This window comes from Hemitrygon akajei, chromosome 11, assembly GCF_048418815.1.
Source record: "Hemitrygon akajei chromosome 11, sHemAka1.3, whole genome shotgun sequence".
NCBI lineage: Eukaryota > Metazoa > Chordata > Chondrichthyes > Myliobatiformes > Dasyatidae > Hemitrygon > Hemitrygon akajei.
In genome coordinates, this window is record NC_133134.1 from 80,451,410 (window position 1) to 80,469,770 (window position 18,361).

Below are 18,361 nucleotides of genomic sequence, written 5' to 3' on the forward strand. Positions count from 1 at the left end.
GAGGCAGTGAGTAGAGAGAGCTGCTCTGTGGTAAAGGTGGTGAGGAGGGAGCGCTGTGCTGTGCAGGCGGAAATGAGGGAGCGCCGCGTTCCAGAGGCAGCAAGAATGAAGCACTGCGATGAGGGAGCACTGCACTGCAGGAGGGGCGTCTCCCTCAGTTAACCTTTCTCCCTTGCACGGAGTCTGGAGGATTGTGGTATCTTGCTGTGTGTGTTGCAGTGGCCCGGGGTGTGGGCAGTGAGGCAGCGGCCGCCCTCCCCACCCCAGCGTTAATGGCCGTGCCCACGCGGGCCGCTGTTTGTTATTGTAGAGCCGCCATGCCATGTTCCGCCAGATGCTACGAGCCGTGATGCTGGCTCCTCGCCTGGGCCGCTGTGCCAAGTGGAGGGAGCTCACCCGGAGTCCCGGTAAGCTGGGCTACGGAGGATGGGGGCTGTCCCTGGGGAGGACACTACTGATGTTTCCATGGTGTGTTGACCCGTTTGCAACCCTATTTTGACCCACATAACCCCTGACCCTGTCTTGACCCTTTCCTAACCCACATGTTAGAGTCACTTTACACAACAGCACAGAAATTCGGCCCATTGAGTCCAAGCTGCCCTGGTATTCTACCTGGTTGCATCTGCCTACACCCGGACCATCGCCCTGCATACCCCTCCCATATACATACTTATCAAAACTTCTCTTGCGTGTTACAATCAAACATGCATCCACTACTTCCACTGGCAGCTTGTTTCACATTCACAGCACACTCAAGTTCCCCTTAAATATTTACATTTTCCACCCAAACCAATGACCTGTGGCTCTAGGCTCATCCCAGATGAAGGGAAAAGGCCTGCCTGTCTGCAACCATCATAATTTTATATACCTCAAAGGTTCATTTTATTATCAAAGTATGTGTGCAGAATACTCGTGAGATTCGTCTTCTCCAGATCCATGAAACGCAGAAAGACCATGGAAGTCATTGAAAGAAAGGACATCAACCGCACTGCACCCCACAAGAAAAAGGAACAAAAGCTCACAAACCCTAAACTCCACCCTACCCACACAAAAACTAACAGATCGCCCACATGAGAAACGGCAGCTAGGGCACCAAATCCCCAATCCCCTCCCTCACAACAAATACTTAACATATTGCCCACAAGGAAAACAAAACTGTAAAATACCCCCAACCCCTCCCTCGCACAAAAACAAACATAGCGCCCACACGGACATCAAACCCCCACTCCACCAATTGGCAACAAGATAGAAAACTGAAGGAGACCAATGTAAACTACCGTCCACACCGATGATCATGTAAATCTCAGTATTTCAAAAACATCCTCCGTCAGCATCGAGGAGAACAACTGCTTGGAATCGGTCCTTCTGTGGAAAGTGACCGCCAATTTGGCCTCCTCCACATTCACCTCGATAAGATCTTCCCTCATTCTCCTAGGGTCCAAGAAATGAAGTCCTAACCTATTCAACCTTTCCCTAGAACTCAAGTCCTGTCAACATCCAATAATCTTTCTTGGTACTCTTTCAAGCTTATTAATATATTTCCTGTAGCTGGTGACCAGCTATCCACACAATACTCCAAATTTTCCCTCACCGACATCTTAAATGATTTTAGCATTACGTCCCAACTCCTGTACTCAATATATTGATTTATGAAGGCCAACGTGCCAACAGCTTTCTATACTGTCCTATCTACCTGTGACACCACTTTCAAGGGATTATGTATCTGTATTCGCAGATCCCTCTGTTCCACCACACTCCTCAGTGCACTCAGTGCAAGATCTTCCCTGGCCAGGACCTCACACTTGTCTGCATTAAGCTATTTCTCCGGTTGGTCCAAATAGCTTTGCACTTTGTGGGGCTTTCTTGCTGCCCAGATTTTGACCCATGTCCCCTGCTCTATGCTGACCCCACCTTGACCCACATAACCTCCCTAATCCTGTATTAACTTTTCATGACGCTGAGCGCCCCCCCCCAGCTACGTACTGTGACCCTTAATCCCACCCTGACCCCCGACCTCACCTTGAACTTGCCATGACCCCCACAGCCCGTGTCATTACCTCGACCCCAGCTTGGCTGCCCCTGTCATAACCTGCCGACCCCAACCCCAGGCACCCCACAGTCGGCGCAGAACTCGCGTTTGAAGGTCCAGGCCTCGCATCTGGCCAATGCCAGTACACAGCAAGATCCCACAACTCTTCGTGGCCAGCTGCGAGGGTTGAAACGTTTGCTTCCTCATCGCGTGTAGTGGGGGTTGTAGTGATGGTGGCCTCGGGGTAGTGAGGTGATCGAGTCACACGGTATGGAAACAGACCCTTCAGACATCTCGGACCATGTTGCCCCAGCAAGCAAGTCCCACCTGCCCACAGCTCTTTGCAACTCCCCTTATCCAGATGGCTTTTAAACATTTCTAACGTCTGCCTTCAGCTATGATTTGTGGCTGCTCGTTCCAACCTCCCACCACCTTATGCATGGAGAAACTGCCCCTGAAATCTCTTTCAAGCCTCTCCCCTCTGATCTTAAACCCGCTTGATTTTTTTTTAAAATCCCCCCCCCCCCAGGGGAGAAAAGACGGTGTGTTACGTCTGTCACACAAAATGCTCAACAGGTCAGGTGGCATCTATGGTATGGAATAAGGAGCTGATGTTTCGGCCCTTCGTCAGGACACGGGACAAAGGTCTCGGCCCGAAACGTCGACTCTTCATTCTCCTGCATAAATGCTGCCTGGCCTGCTGAGTTCCTCCAGCTTTTTGTGTGTCTTGCTCTGGATTTACAGCTTCTGCAGAATCTTATTTTTGTGTTTCATTGTTTGAAATGCAAAACCTCGGATTAAATTCCTTTTACCACTGCTCAGTCAAACTTTCCAACTGAAGAATCATCAACACCAGTCTTCTCATCGCCTGAGGGAGTGCAGGTGGGGTATAATCCCATTGGCTGGTGAGTGTACCCACCCCTGCCCCTCCAGTCACCCAAACAACTCCAGTCTGAGAGGGTGCCTCCCTCCCCCCCCATCCCAGCTCTACACTGCCCTGCTGATTCTGATCTGAGAGCCCAGGAGCGGTGGGGTCTTGGGGCATTCTGGGGACCCTTGGCATACTAGTCTAATGATCCTCGAAGGTGGCAGTACAGGTGAAGGCACACGGGTTACAGGCCTCCACTGAACACCTTGTACTTTATAAACCACCGGTCAGACCTGGTCACTGCACTACAGGAAGAATGTGATGGTGATAGAGAGTGCAGAGGAGATTCCCCGGGACTGTTGCCCGTTAAGGAATGTTTCAGTTCACGGGGGTGCTCCACGCAGCAGCGCAGATTAAGAATGGAGATGACTGAGGTGTATAGATAGGGTAGATGGCAGGATTCCCCAGGTCAGAGGTCAGACAACTGTAGAGGACAAGGTTTACAGGGGAAGGGGGGTAAGAGATTCTGAGAGGGACCTTCACCCAGAAAGCGGTGAGTAGCTGGAAGACACTGTCAGAGCAGTGTCACTGACACCATTTAAGTCTGAGCAGGCACTCGAATTTCTCTCCCCCTCCCCTGTAGAGAAGCCTGAGGGCCAAGTGCAGAGAGGGTGGGATTTATACAGACCGGTGCCCACTGGTCGAATGATGAGTTTGTGTCTGCTGTGAAACTTGAAATATATTGCATCTACCACGCCACCCGTAGTGATTTCCCCCACCACCCCCCGGGTGCTGTTTGAAAGTGTTCGGGGTTTGTCCAGTGAATTGATCAATACGGACGGGTGGCCGCAGGTCAGTGAGGAGGGAACGCCGTGTGTGAGAGAGCGCACCATGCTGTAGGAAGAGTGGTGAGGAGGGAGCACTGCGCCGTGTAGAGGGGTGAGGAGGGAGCACTGCGCTGGGTAGAGGGGTGAGGAGGGAGCACTGCACTGTGTAGAGGGGTGAGGAGGGAGCACTGCGCTGTGCAGAGGGGTGAGGAGTGAGCACTGCGCTGGGTAGAGGGGTGAGGAGTGAGCACTGCGTTGTGTAGAGGGGTGAGGAGGGAGCACTGTGCTGTGTAGAGGGGTGAGGAGGGAGCACTGTGCTGGGTAGAGGGGTGAGGAGGGAGCACTGCGCTGGGTAGAGGGGTGAGGAGGGAGCACTGCACTGTGTAGAGGGGTGAGGAGGGAGCACTGCGCTGGGTAGAGGGGTGAGGAGGGAGCACTGCGCTGTGTAGAGGGGTGAGGAGGGAGCACTGTGCTGGGTAGAGGGGTGAGGAGGGAGCACTGCGCTGTGTAGAGGGGCGAGGAGGGAGCACTGCGCTGGGTAGAGGGGTGAGGAGGGAGCACTGCGCTGTGTAGAGGGGTGAGGAGGGAGCACTGCGCTGGATAGAGGGGTGAGGAGGGAGCACTGCGCTGGGTAGAGGGGTGAGGAGGGAGCACTGCGCTGTGTAGAGGGGTGAGGAGGGAGCACTGCGCAACAGGACTCCAGAGTCCTGGGTCATGTTTCCCAGCGTGACCTCTGCCCTGACCTCTCACCCCTGTAGGCCGCCTGACCATGAATTCGGACAAGAGGCCCCGGGTGAACGGCGACAGCGAGGATTTCGACCGTATCTTCAATCAGGTAGTGGACGACCTGACTCAGGAAGACCTGAAGCACCCAGAGATCGGGGATGCCATCAAACGGCTGAAGGAGGTGAGGTTGTGGCTGGTGGGGTGGGGGGCGAAGGGAGCGAGGGTCGGGTCCACAGCCCGGGGTAGAGACGAGCAGCCCCTGTCTGTGGGACTTCTGACCAGGTCCCTGTGATGTGGAGACAGGGTGTGTGGAGGGCAGATGGGATGGGCTGACTCATCAAACTAACTGATTCTGCTGTTCCTTACTCCCTCCTTCTCCCCTCCCCTCTCCTTCCCTAACCCATCCCCTTCCTCACCCCCTCTCCCATTCTGCCTCCCCGGACAGGTGGTTGAGTACAACGCTCCGGGAGGAAAGAGGAACCGGGGTCTCTCGGTCATCGCCTCATTCCGCGAGCTAGCAGCTCCCCACCAGCAGACCGAGGAGAACTTCCGTCTGGCGCTTATCGTTGGCTGGTGTGTGGAGTTGGTGAGTGTGTCTGCCATACCCACCCTTGCCCCTCCAGTCTGAGAGGGCGCCTCCCTCCCCCCATCCTCAACTGCCCTGCTGATCCCGATCTGAGAGCGCATCTCCCTCACTGTTGTGTCCCCACCTCTCCTCACCAGTCACCCAGCCTACTCCATAAACTCCAACTTCCTCACCTATCCACACTCCCACTCTTTCCCTCTTTCTCTCCAGCTCTCTCTCTTCCTCTTGCTGCCCTCAATTGGAGGGTAGCCAGAGAGCTGGGCTGATCTCCGTTCTCTCCCTCTCTGTCTTATCCCTTGCCCCATTCCCCTCTCTCCATCTCCCTGCCCTCGGTGCCGTGGGAGAGGGATGACCCCAGAGACAGGGCTGACCTCCACTCTCTCCTGTGTCCAGCTACAAGCCTTCTTCCTGGTCGCGGATGACATCATGGACAATTCTGTTACCAGGCGGGGTCAGGTCTGCTGGTACCGGAAGGTGAGTCTGTGTCATGGGACAGTGTCTGTTTATGTTTCTGACATCCCAGAACCATATCATGTGAACGACTCCCCCACGGTGACGGGACAAGTGTCTGTCTATGTCTCTGACATCCCAGAACCATATCATGTGAACGACTCCCCCACGGTGACGGGACAAGTGTCTGTCTATGTCTCTGACATCCCAGAACCATATCATGTGAACGACTCCCCCACGGTGACGGGACAAGTGTCTGTCTATGTCTCTGACATCCCAGAACCATATCATGTGAACGACTCCCCCACGGTGACGGGACCAGTGTCTGTCTAACTCCTCCACATGGTGACGGGTCTGTGTGTAGTTCCTGTGTGATTCCCCCACCCGGTGACGGAACGGGGTCCGTGTGTGACCCCCCCCCCCCACCCAGCGACGGATTGGGATCTGTGGGTGACCCACCCCCACCGGTGACAGACCGGGTTCTGTGGGTGACCCACCCCCACCCGGTGACGGAACGGGGTCCGTGTGTGACCCACCCCCACCGGTGACAGACCGGGTTCTGTGGGTGACTCCCCCACCCGGTGACGGGATGGAGTCTGTGTCTGTGTTTAATACCCTGACATGGTGATGGGCGGGGGGTCTGTATCTGTGTCTAACTCCCTATATTCTCCACATGGTGACAGAACGGGCTCAGTGTCTATCCCTGACTCTGTCTCCCCCCACACAGTGACAGGACGGAGTCCAGGTCTGTGTGTCTAACTCTGTCTCCCTGTGTGGTAACAGGACAGTGTGTGGATCCAAATCCTCCACACAGCACTGGGACTGGGTTTGTATCTGTGATACCCCCACAGGCTGATGGGGAGGGACAGGATAGAGTCTCTGACACCCCCACACGGTTTCGGGTTGCGACAGGGACCTCTACCCGGGATATCTCGTGGGAGGGGAGTTTGTCCACAGCTGGGTGTTGTCACTGATGAAGAGGTAGAGAGAAAGGATGAATTTAATATTTACCCTGTCCCCCTCGCTCCCCAACCCCCACAGGAAGGAGTGGGTCTGGACGCCATCAATGACTCCTACCTCCTAGAAGCTGCTGTTTACCGCCTCCTCCGCAGGTACCTGAGGTCCCATACCTGTTACATTCACCTGCTAGAGCTATTCCTCCAGGTGAGAGGGGGAGAGGTGGTAAGGGGAGGGGGCAAGGGTGAGTCGGAGGGTTGGGGGTGGTGGGGGAGAGGGAGAGATTGAGGGTGGCAATAGGTGAAGGGCTGAAAGTGTTGGAGAGGGGAAGGGGAGGGTTTGTGGGTAGTGAGAGATGCAGGGGGTGAGTAGGGTTAAGGGTTAGTGGGGGAAAGGTGGGTGGGGTAGGAGGGATCACATTCATCTCTCCTCTTTCCCCCTCAGACGTCCTACCAGACCGAGCTGGGACAGTCGCTGGACCTGATGACAGCTCAGCCCAGCCGTGTGGACCTGGATCAGTTCACTGAGGAGAGGTGAGCTGCCCCCACCCTATCACCAACTCTCCACCTCGTGAAACTCCCTTCCCCCCACCCCCACCTAATCCCGCATCCTCTTACCGCCAGCTCTCTCCTCTTCTCCCTTCCTTCCCATCCCTCTACCCCCTTTCCTCTCTCACTCCTCCCTCCTGCCATTCCTCTCTGCCCTGGGCATGACTGTGATATGAACATCCCCCGCCCAACCCTGTCCCATTGAGGAGGGTTCTGCTGACTCGGAGTGCAGTGAGGAAGGCTGACGACTGACCCTCTGTCTCGCTACAGGTACAAGGCCATTGTCAAGTACAAGACTGCCTTCTATAGCTTCTACCTGCCCGTGGCTTCAGCCATGTACATGGTAAGGACTAGTCACGGCTTCGCTCGGGGTCAGGAGTCGGGACCTCAGTGAATCAGTGGGAAGATAGAGGATTGGGAAGTTTTTAAGAACCTACAGAGCAACTATTAGAAGGGAAAGATGAAATATGAAACTGAGCTAGCAAATAATATCAAAGTGGATTGTAAAAGTTTTTTTTCAAGTACATTAAAAATAAAAAAGAAATGAGAGTGGATATAGGACCGCTAGAAAATGTGGCAGGAGAAATAATAATGAGGGATAAGGAGATGGCTGATGAACTAAACAAGTATTTTGCATCAGTCTTCACTGTGGAAGACACTAGCAGTGTGCTTGGTGTTATAGTGTGTGAGGGAAGAGAAGTGGGTGCAGTTACTATTACAAGAGAGAGGGGGCTCAGAAAGCTGAAAGACCTAAAGGTACATAAATCACCGGGACCAGATGAACTGCACCCCAGGGTTCTGAAAGAGGTAGCGTTAGAGATTGTGGTGGCATTAGAAATGATCTTTCAAAAATCATTGGAGTCTGGCATGGTGCCAGAGAACTGGAAAATTGCAAATGTTACTCCACTCTTTAAGAATGGAGGAAGGCAACTGAAAGGAAATTATAGACTAGTTAGTCTGACCTCAGTGGTTGGGAGGATGTTAGAGTCAATTGTTAAGGATGAGGTTATGGAGTACTTGGTGACACAGGACAAGATAGGACAAAGTCAGCATGGTTTCCTTCAGGGAAAATCCTGCCTGACGAACCTGTTGGAATTCTTTTGAGGAGATGACAAGTAGGATAGATCAAGAGGATGCAGTGGATGTTGTATATTTGGATTTTCAGAAGGCCTTTGACAAGGTTCCACACGAGGCCGCTTACCAAGTTAAGAGCCTGTGGTATTACAGGAAAATTGCTAACGTGGTAAGAACATTGGCTGATTGGTAGGAGGCAGTGAACGGGAATAAAAGGATCCCTTTCTGGTTGGCTGCCAGTGACTAGCGATGTTCTGCAGGGGTTGATGTTGGAACCACTTCTTTTTATGCTTATATATAAATGATTAGTTTGCAGATGATAACAAAGATTGGTGGAGGGGAAGGTAGTGTTGAGGAAACAGGTAGGATGCAGAAGGACTTAGATTAGGAGAATGGGCAAGAAATACAATGTTCGAAAATGTATGGTCATGCACTTTGGTAGTAGAAATAAATGTGCAGACTATTTTCTAAACGGGGAGAAAATCCAAAAATCTGAGATGCAAAGGGACTTGCAGAACACCCTAAAGGTTAACTTGCAGGTCGAGTCGGTAGTGAGGAAGGCAAATGCCACGTTAGCATTCATTTCAAGAGGTCTAGAATACAAGAGCAGGGATGTGAAGCTGAGGCTTTATAAGGCACTGGTGAGGCCTCACCTTGAGTACTGTGAACAGTTTTGGGCCCCTTATCTTAAAAAAAAATGTGCTGGCATTGGAAAGGGCCCAGAGGACGTTCACAAGTATGATTCCAAGAATGAAAGGGTGATCATACAAGGAACGTTTGATGGCTCTGGGTCTGTACTCGCTGGAATTCAGAAGGATGAGGGGAATCTCATTGAAACCTTTTGAATGTTGAAAGGCATAGACAGAGTAGATGTGGAAAGGATGTTTCCCATGGTGGGAGAATCTAGCACAAGAGGGCACAGCCGCAGGATAGGGGGCACCCTTTCAAAACAGAGATGCGGAGAAATTTCTTTAGCCAAAGGGTGGTGAATTTGTTGCCACATGCAGCTGTGGAGGCCAGGTCGTTGGGTGTATTTAAGGCCGGGATTGATACGTTCTTGAATGGACATGGCATCAAAGGTTACGGGGAGAAGGCTGGGGACTGGGGTTGAGGAGGAAGGTAAAAGAGGAACAGCCATGTTTGAATGGCGGAGTGGACGATGCTCTACTTGATAATTCTGCTCCTATGTCTTATGGAATCTCCATCAACTTCACTGGCACTTAACCTCCTCCCACCTCAGCCTGGGTTCCCTCCCTTTCTCTCAGGAGGAAATGCTGAAGATGAAGATTGTAGTGGAAGAACAGAGAATCATGGGAGAGGTGGGGGCTGCAATTGGACGTTGGGTAGGCTGATGCAGCAGGATCTGCAGGGGAAGAATGGCCTGTTTTACAGCTCACATTCTGGTGATTTGGTACTGCAGTGAGTAGAGATCCAGAGATTTGAAGCTCAATCCCCAGCTCTGGCACTGTGAGTCCTATCCCCCAGTGACGATCTGTGAGTGTGTGAGTGTCCCGTACCCCCAGTGACGATCTGTGTGTGTGTGAGTGTCCCGTACCCCCAGTGACGATCTGTGTGTGTGTGTCCCGTACCCCCAGTGACGATCTGTGTGTGTGTAAGTGTCCCGTACCCCCAGTGACGATCTGTGTGTGTGTAAGTGTCCCGTACCCCCAGTGACGATCTGTGTGTGTGTGAGTGTCCCGTACTCCCAGTGACGATCTGTGTGTGTGCGAGTGTCCCGTACCCCCAGTGACGATCTGTGTGTGTGTGTCCCGTACCCCCAGTGACGATCTGTGTGTGTGTGTCCCGTACCCCCAGTGACGATCTGTGTGTGTGTGTCCCGTACCCCCAGTGACGATCTGTGTGTGTGTGAGTGTCCCGTACTCCCAGTGACGATCTGTGTGTGTGTGAGTGTCCCGTACCCCCAGTGACGATCTGTGTGTGTGTAAGTGTCCCGTACCCCCAGTGACGATCTGTGTGTGTGTGAGTGTCCCGTACTCCCAGTGACGATCTGTGTGTGTGCGAGTGTCCCGTACCCCCAGTGACGATCTGTGTGTGTGTGAGTGTCCCGTACTCCCAGTGACGATCTGTGTGTGTGCGAGTGTCCCGTACTCCCAGTGACGATCTGTGTGTGTGTGTCCCGTACCCCCAGTGACGATCTGTGTGTGTGTGTGAGTGTCCCGTACTCCCAGTGACGATCTGTGTGTGTGCGAGTGTCCCGTACCCCCAGTGACGATCTGTGTGTGTGTGTGAGTGTCCCGTACCCCCAGTGACGATCTGTGTGTGTGTGAGTGTCCCGTACTCCCAGTGACGATCTGTGTGTGTGCGAGTGTCCCGTACTCCCAGTGACGATCTGTGTGTGTGTGAGTGTCCCGTACCCCCAGTGACGATCTGTGTGTGTGTGAGTGTCCCGTACCCCCAGTGACGATCTGTGTGTGTGTGAGTGTCCCGTACTCCCAGTGACGATCTGTGTGTGTGCGAGTGTCCCGTACCCCCAGTGACGATCTGTGTGTGTGTGAGTGTCCCGTACCCCCAGTGACGATCTGTGTGTGTGTGTGTGTCCCGTACCCCCAGTGACGATCTGTGTGTGTGTGAGTGTCCCGTACCCCCAGTGACGATCTGTGTGTGTGTGTGTGTCCCGTACCCCCAGTGACGATCTGTGTGTGTGTGTGAGTGTCCCGTACCCCCAGTGACGATCTGTGTGTGTGTGAGTGTCCCGTACTCCCAGTGACGATCTGTGTGTGTGTGAGTGTCCCGTACCCCCAGTGACGATCTGTGTGTGTGTGTGTGTCCCGTACCCCCAGTGACGATCTGTGTGTGTGTGAGTGTCCCGTACCCCTAGTGACGATCTGTGTGTGTGTGAGTGTCCCGTACCCCCAGTGACGATCTGTGTGTGTGTGTGTCCCGTACTCCCAGTGACGATCTGTGTGTGTGTGTGTGTCCCGTACCCCCAGTGACGATCTGTGTGTGTGTGTGTGTCCCGTACCCCCAGTGACGATCTGTGTGTGTGTGAGTGTCCCGTACCCCCAGTGACGATCTGTGTGTGTGTGTGTGTCCCGTACCCCCAGTGACGATCTGTGTGTGTGTGAGTGTCCCGTACTCCCAGTGACGATCTGTGTGTGTGTGAGTGTCCCGTACCCCCAGTGACGATCTGTGTGTGTGTGAGTGTCCCGTACCCCCAGTGACGATCTGTGTGTGTGTGAGTGTCCCGTACCCCCAGTGACGATCTGTGTGTGTGTGAGTGTCCCGTACCCCCAGTGACGATCTGTGTGTGTGTGAGTGTCCCGTACTCCCAGTGACGATCTGTGTGTGTGTGAGTGTCCCGTACCCCCAGTGACGATCTGTGTGTGTGTGAGTGTCCCGTACCCCCAGTGACGATCTGTGTGTGTGTGTCCCGTACCCCCAGTGACGATCTGTGTGTGTGTGAGTGTCCCGTACCCCCAGTGACGATCTGTGTGTGTGCGAGTGTCCCGTACCCCCAGTGACGATCTGTGTGTGTGTGTGTGTCCCGTACCCCCAGTGACGATCTGTGTGTGTGTGAGTGTCCCGTACTCCCAGTGACGATCTGTGTGTGTGTGAGTGTCCCGTACCCCCAGTGACGATCTGTGTGTGTGTGAGTGTCCCGTACCCCCAGTGACGATCTGTGTGTGTGTGTCCCGTACCCCCAGTGACGATCTGTGTGTGTGTGTGTGTCCCGTACCCCCAGTGACGATCTGTGTGTGTGTGAGTGTCCCGTACCCCCAGTGACGATCTGTGTGTGTGTGAGTGTCCCGTACCCCCAGTGACGATCTGTGTGTGTGTGTGAGTGTCCCGTACCCCCAGTGACGATCTGTGTGTGTGTGTCCCGTACCCCCAGTGACGATCTGTGTGTGTGTGAGTGTCCCGTACCCCCAGTGACGATCTGTGTGTGTGTGAGTGTCCTGTACTCCCAGTGACGATCTGTGTGTGTGTGAGTGTCCCGTACTCCCAGTGACGATCTGTGTGTGTGTGTGTGTCCCGTACCCCCAGTGACGATCTGTGTGTGTGTGAGTGTCCCGTACCCCCAGTGACGATCTGTGTGTGTGTGAGTGTCCCGTACCCCCAGTGACGATCTGTGTGTGTGTGTGTGTCCCGTACCCCCAGTGACGATCTGTGTGTGTGTGTCCCGTACCCCCAGTGACGATCTGTGTGTGTGTGTGTGTCCCGTACCCCCAGTGACGATCTGTGTGTGTGTGAGTGTCCCGTACTCCCAGTGACGATCTGTGTGTGTGTGAGTGTCCCGTACCCCCAGTGACGATCTGTGTGTGTGTGAGTGTCCCGTACCCCCAGTGACGATCTGTGTGTGTGTGAGTGTCCCGTACCCCCAGTGACGATCTGTGTGTGTGTGTGTGTCCCGTACCCCCAGTGACGATCTGTGTGTGTGTGTCCCGTACCCCCAGTGACGATCTGTGTGTGTGTGTGTGTCCCGTACCCCCAGTGACGATCTGTGTGTGTGTGAGTGTCCCGTACCCCCAGTGACGATCTGTGTGTGTGTGAGTGTCCCGTACCCCCAGTGACGATCTGTGTGTGTGTGTGAGTGTCCCGTACCCCCAGTGACGATCTGTGTGTGTGTGTGAGTGTCCCGTACCCCCAGTGACGATCTGTGTGTGTGTGAGTGTCCCGTACCCCCAGTGACGATCTGTGTGTGTGTGTGTCCCGTACCCCCAGTGACGATCTGTGTGTGTGTGTGAGTGTCCCGTACCCCCAGTGACGATCTGTGTGTGTGTGAGTGTCCCGTACTCCCAGTGACGATCTGTGTGTGTGTGAGTGTCCCGTACCCCCAGTGACGATCTGTGTGTGTGTGTGTCCCGTACCCCCAGTGACGATCTGTGTGTGTGTGAGTGTCCCGTACCCCTAGTGACGATCTGTGTGTGTGTGAGTGTCCCGTACCCCCAGTGACGATCTGTGTGTGTGTGTGTCCCGTACTCCCAGTGACGATCTGTGTGTGTGTGTGTGTCCCGTACCCCCAGTGACGATCTGTGTGTGTGTGAGTGTCCCGTACCCCCAGTGACGATCTGTGTGAGTGTGAGTGTCCCGTACCCCCAGTGACGATCTGTGTGTGTGTGTGTGTCCCGTACCCCCAGTGACGATCTGTGTGTGTGTGAGTGTCCCGTACCCCCAGTGACGATCTGTGTGTGTGTGTGTGTCCCGTACCCCCAGTGACGATCTGTGTGTGTGTGAGTGTCCCGTACTCCCAGTGACGATCTGTGTGTGTGTGAGTGTCCCGTACCCCCAGTGACGATCTGTGTGTGTGTGAGTGTCCCGTACCCCCAGTGACGATCTGTGTGTGTGTGTGTCCCGTACTCCCAGTGACGATCTGTGTGTGTGTGAGTGTCCCGTACCCCCAGTGACGATCTGTGTGTGTGTGAGTGTCCCGTACCCCCAGTGACGATCTGTGTGTGTGTGTCCCGTACCCCCAGTGACGATCTGTGTGTGTGTGAGTGTCCCGTACCCCCAGTGACGATCTGTGTGTGTGCGAGTGTCCCGTACCCCCAGTGACGATCTGTGTGTGTGTGAGTGTCCCGTACTCCCAGTGACGATCTGTGTGTGTGTGAGTGTCCCGTACTCCCAGTGACGATCTGTGTGTGTGTGTCCCGTACCCCCAGTGACGATCTGTGTGTGTGTGTGTGTCCCGTACCCCCAGTGACGATCTGTGTATGTGTGAGTGTCCCGTACCCCCAGTGACGATCTGTGTGTGTGTGAGTGTCCCGTACCCCCAGTGACGATCTGTGTGTGTGTGTGAGTGTCCCGTACCCCCAGTGACGATCTGTGTGTGTGTGAGTGTCCCGTACCCCCAGTGACGATCTGTGTGTGTGTGAGTGTCCCGTACCCCCAGTGACGATCTGTGTGTGTGTGAGTGTCCCGTACTCCCAGTGACGATCTGTGTGTGTGTGAGTGTCCCGTACCCCCAGTGACGATCTGTGTGTGTGTGAGTGTCCTGTACTCCCAGTGACGATCTGTGTGTGTGTGAGTGTCCCGTACCCCCAGTGACGATCTGTGTGTGTGTGTGTCCCGTACCCCCAGTGACGATCTGTGTGTGTGTGTGTGTCCCGTACCCCCAGTGACGATCTGTGTGTGTGTGTGTCCCGTACCCCCAGTGACGATCTGTGTGTGTGTGTGTGTCCCGTACCCCCAGTGACGATCTGTGTGTGTGTGAGTGTCCCGTACCCCCAGTGACGATCTGTGTGTGTGTGTGTCCCGTACTCCCAGTGACGATCTGTGTGTGTGTGAGTGTCCCGTACCCCCAGTGACGATCTGTGTGTGTGTGAGTGTCCCGTACCCCCAGTGACGATCTGTGTGTGTGTGAGTGTCCCGTACCCCCAGTGACGATCTGTGTGTGTGTGTGTGTCCCGTACCCCCAGTGACGATCTGTGTGTGTGTGTCCCGTACCCCCAGTGACGATCTGTGTGTGTGTGTGTCCCGTACCCCCAGTGACGATCTGTGTGTGTGTGAGTGTCCCGTACCCCCAGTGACGATCTGTGTGTGTGTGAGTGTCCCGTACCCCCAGTGACGATCTGTGTGTGTGTGTGAGTGTCCCGTACCCCCAGTGACGATCTGTGTGTGTGTGTGAGTGTCCCGTACCCCCAGTGACGATCTGTGTGTGTGTGTGAGTGTCCCGTACCCCCAGTGACGATCTGTGTGTGTGTGAGTGTCCCGTACCCCCAGTGACGATCTGTGTGTGTGTGAGTGTCCCGTACCCCCAGTGACGATCTGTGTGTGTGTGAGTGTCCCGTACCCCCAGTGACGATCTGTGTGTGTGTGAGTGTCCCGTACCCCCAGTGACGATCTGTGTGTGTGTGTGTGTCCCGTACCCCCAGTGACGATCTGTGTGTGTGTGAGTGTCCCGTACTCCCAGTGACGATCTGTGTGTGTGTGAGTGTCCCGTACCCCCAGTGACGATCTGTGTGTGTGTGAGTGTCCCGTACCCCCAGTGACGATCTGTGTGTGTGTGAGTGTCCCGTACCCCCAGTGACGATCTGTGTGTGTGTGAGTGTCCCGTACTCCCAGTGACGATCTGTGTGTGTGTGTGTGTCCCGTACCCCCAGTGACGATCTGTGTGTGTGTGTGTGTGTCCCGTACCCCCAGTGACGATCTGTGTGTGAGTGTCCCGTACTCCCAGTGACGATCTGTGTGTGTGTGAGTGTCCCGTACCCCCAGTGACGATCTGTGTGTGTGTGTGTCCCGTACCCCCAGTGACGATCTGTGTGTGTGTGTGTGTCCCGTACCCCCAGTGACGATCTGTGTAAGTGTGAGTGTCCCGTACCCCCAGTGACGATCTGTGTGTGTGTGAGTGTCCCGTACCCCCAGTGACGATCTGTGTGTGTGTGAGTGTCCCGTACCCCCAGTGACGATCTGTGTGTGTGTGAGTGTCCCGTACCCCCAGTGACGATCTGTGTGTGTGTGAGTGTCCCGTACCCCCAGTGACGATCTGTGTGTGTGTGAGTGTCCCGTACTCCCAGTGACGATCTGTGTGTGTGTGTGTGTCCCGTACCCCCAGTGACGATCTGTGTGTGTGTGAGTGTCCCGTACCCCCAGTGACGATCTGTGTGTGTGTGAGTGTCCCGTACCCCCAGTGACGATCTGTGTGTGTGTGAGTGTCCCGTACCCCCAGTGACGATCTGTGTGTGTGTGTGTGTCCCGTACCCCCAGTGACGATCTGTGTGTGTGTGTGTGTCCCGTACCCCCAGTGACGATCTGTGTGTGTGTGAGTGTCCCGTACCCCCAGCGACGATCTGTGTGTGTGTGTGTGTCCCGTACCCCCAGTGACGATCTGTGTGTGTGTGAGTGTCCCGTACCCCCAGTGACGATCTGTGTGTGTGTGTGTGTCCCGTACCCCCAGTGACGATCTGTGTGTGTGTGAGTGTCCCGTACCCCCAGTGACGATCTGTGTGTGTGTGTGTGTCCCGTACCCCCAGTGACGATCTGTGTGTGTGTGAGTGTCCCGTACCCCCAGTGACGATCTGTGTGTGTGTGTGTGTCCCGTACCCCCAGTGACGATCTGTGTGTGTGTGAGTGTCCCGTACCCCCAGTGACGATCTGTGTGTGTGTGTGTGTCCCGTACTCCCAGTGACGATCTGTGTGTGTGTGAGTGTCCCGTACTCCCAGTGACGATCTGTGTGTGTGTGAGTGTCCCGTACCCCCAGTGACGATCTGTGTGTGTGTGAGTGTCCCGTACTCCCAGTGACGATCTGTGTGTGTGTGAGTGTCCCGTACTCCCAGTGACGATCTGTGTGTGTGTGAGTGTCCCGTACCCCCAGTGACGATCTGTGTGTGTGTGTGTGTCCCGTACCCCCAGTGACGATCTGTGTGTGTGTGAGTGTCCCGTACTCCCAGTGACGATCTGTGTGTGTGTGAGTGTCCCGTACCCCCAGTGACGATCTGTGTGTGTGTGTGTCCCGTACTCCCAGTGACGATCTGTGTGTGTGTGTGTGTCCCGTACCCCCAGTGACGATCTGTGTGTGTGTGTGTGTCCCGTACCCCCAGTGACGATCTGTGTGTGTGTGTGTGTCCCGTACACCCAGTGACGATCTGTGTGTGTGTGTGTGTCCCGTACTCCCAGTGACGATCTGTGTGTGTGTGAGTGTCCCGTACCCCCAGTGACGATCTGTGTGTGTGTGAGTGTCCCGTACTCCCAGTGACGATCTGTGTGTGTGTGTGTGTCCCGTACTCCCAGTGACGATCTGTGTGTGTGTGTGAGTGTCCCGTACCCCCAGTGACGATCTGTGTGTGTGTGAGTGTCCCGTACCCCCAGTGACGATCTGTGTGTGTGTGTGAGTGTCCCGTACCCCCAGTGACGATCTGTGTGTGTGTGAGTGTCCCGTACTCCCAGTGACGATCTGTGTGTGTGTGAGTGTCCCGTACCCCCAGTGACGATCTGTGTGTGTGTGTGAGTGTCCCGTACCCCCAGTGACGATCTGTGTGTGTGTGAGTGTCCCGTACCCCCAGTGACGATCTGTGTGTGTGTGAGTGTCCCGTACCCCCAGTGACGATCTGTGTGTGTGTGAGTGTCCCGTACCCCCAGTGACGATCTGTGTGTGTGTGCGAGTGTCCCGTACCCCCAGTGACGATCTGTGTGTGTGTGAGTGTCCCGTACCCCCAGTGACGATCTGTGTGTGTGTGAGTGTCCCGTACTCCCAGTGACGATCTGTGTGAGTGTGAGTGTCCCGTACCCCCAGTGACGATCTGTGTGTGTGTGAGTGTCCCGTACCCCCAGTGACGATCTGTGTGTGAGTGTCCCGTACCCCCAGTGACGATCTGTGTGAGTGTGAGTGTCCCGTACCCCCAGTGACGATCTGTGTGTGTGTGAGTGTCCCGTACCCCCAGTGACGATCTGTGTGTGTGTGAGTGTCCCGTACCCCCAGTGACGATCTGTGTGTGTGTGAGTGTCCCGTACCCCCAGTGACGATCTGTGTGTGTGTGAGTGTCCCGTACCCCCAGTGACGATCTGTGTGTGTGTGAGTGTCCCGTACTCCCAGTGACGATCTGTGTGTGTGTGAGTGTCCCGTACCCCCAGTGACGATCTGTGTGTGTGTGAGTGTCCCGTACCCCCAGTGACGATCTGTGTGTGTGTGTCCCGTACCCCCAGTGACGATCTGTGTGTGTGTGAGTGTCCCGTACTCCCAGTGACGATCTGTGTGTGTGTGAGTGTCCCGTACTCCCAGTGACGATCTGTGTGTGTGTGTCCCGTACCCCCAGTGACGATCTGTGTGTGTGTGTGTCCCCAGTGACGATCTGTGTGTGTGTGAGTGTCCCGTCCCCCAGTGACGATCTGTGTGTGTTGTGAGTGTCCCGTACCCCCAGTGACAGATCTGTGAGTAGTGCTGAGTGTCCCCGTACCCCCCGTGACGATCTGTTTGTGTGTGAGTGTCCCTGTCACTCCCAGTGACGATCTGTGTGTGTCGTGAGTGTCCCGTACCCCCAGTGACGATCTGTGGTGTGTGTGTCCCGTACCCCCAGTGTCGATCTGTGTGTGTGTGAGTGTCCCGTACCCCCAGTGACGATCTGTGTGTGTGTGAGTGTCCCGTACCCCCAGTGACGATCTGTGTGTGTGTGTGTGTCCCGTACCACCCAGTGACGATCTGTGTGTGTGTGAGTGTCCCGTACTCCCAGTGACGATCTGTGTGTGTGTGAGTGTCCCGTACCCCCAGTGACGATCTGTGTGTGTGTGAGTGTCCCGTACCCCCAGTACGATCTGTGTGTGTGTGAGTGTCCGTACTTCCCAGTGACGATCTGTGTGTGTGTATGTCCCGTACCCCCAGTGACGATCTGTGTGTGTGTGAG

At 55.0% G+C, this 18,361-nt stretch overlaps 1 protein-coding gene across 1 annotated transcript in view; it reads left to right on the forward strand.

Annotated features, from left to right (window-relative positions):
* The first annotated feature begins 251 nt into the window (after window positions 1–251).
* Window positions 252–18,361, forward strand: part of fdps (farnesyl diphosphate synthase (farnesyl pyrophosphate synthetase, dimethylallyltranstransferase, geranyltranstransferase)) — a 30,650-nt gene continuing 12,540 nt past the window's right edge. The window contains exons 1-7 of the mRNA XM_073061204.1: window positions 252–407; window positions 4,483–4,631; window positions 4,896–5,036; window positions 5,430–5,510; window positions 6,528–6,650; window positions 6,888–6,976; window positions 7,262–7,334. Coding sequence (XP_072917305.1) covers window positions 323–407; window positions 4,483–4,631; window positions 4,896–5,036; window positions 5,430–5,510; window positions 6,528–6,650; window positions 6,888–6,976; window positions 7,262–7,334 — 741 coding nt within the window. The 5' untranslated portion in view covers window positions 252–322. The remainder of the gene's footprint in view (window positions 408–4,482; window positions 4,632–4,895; window positions 5,037–5,429; window positions 5,511–6,527; window positions 6,651–6,887; window positions 6,977–7,261; window positions 7,335–18,361) is intronic.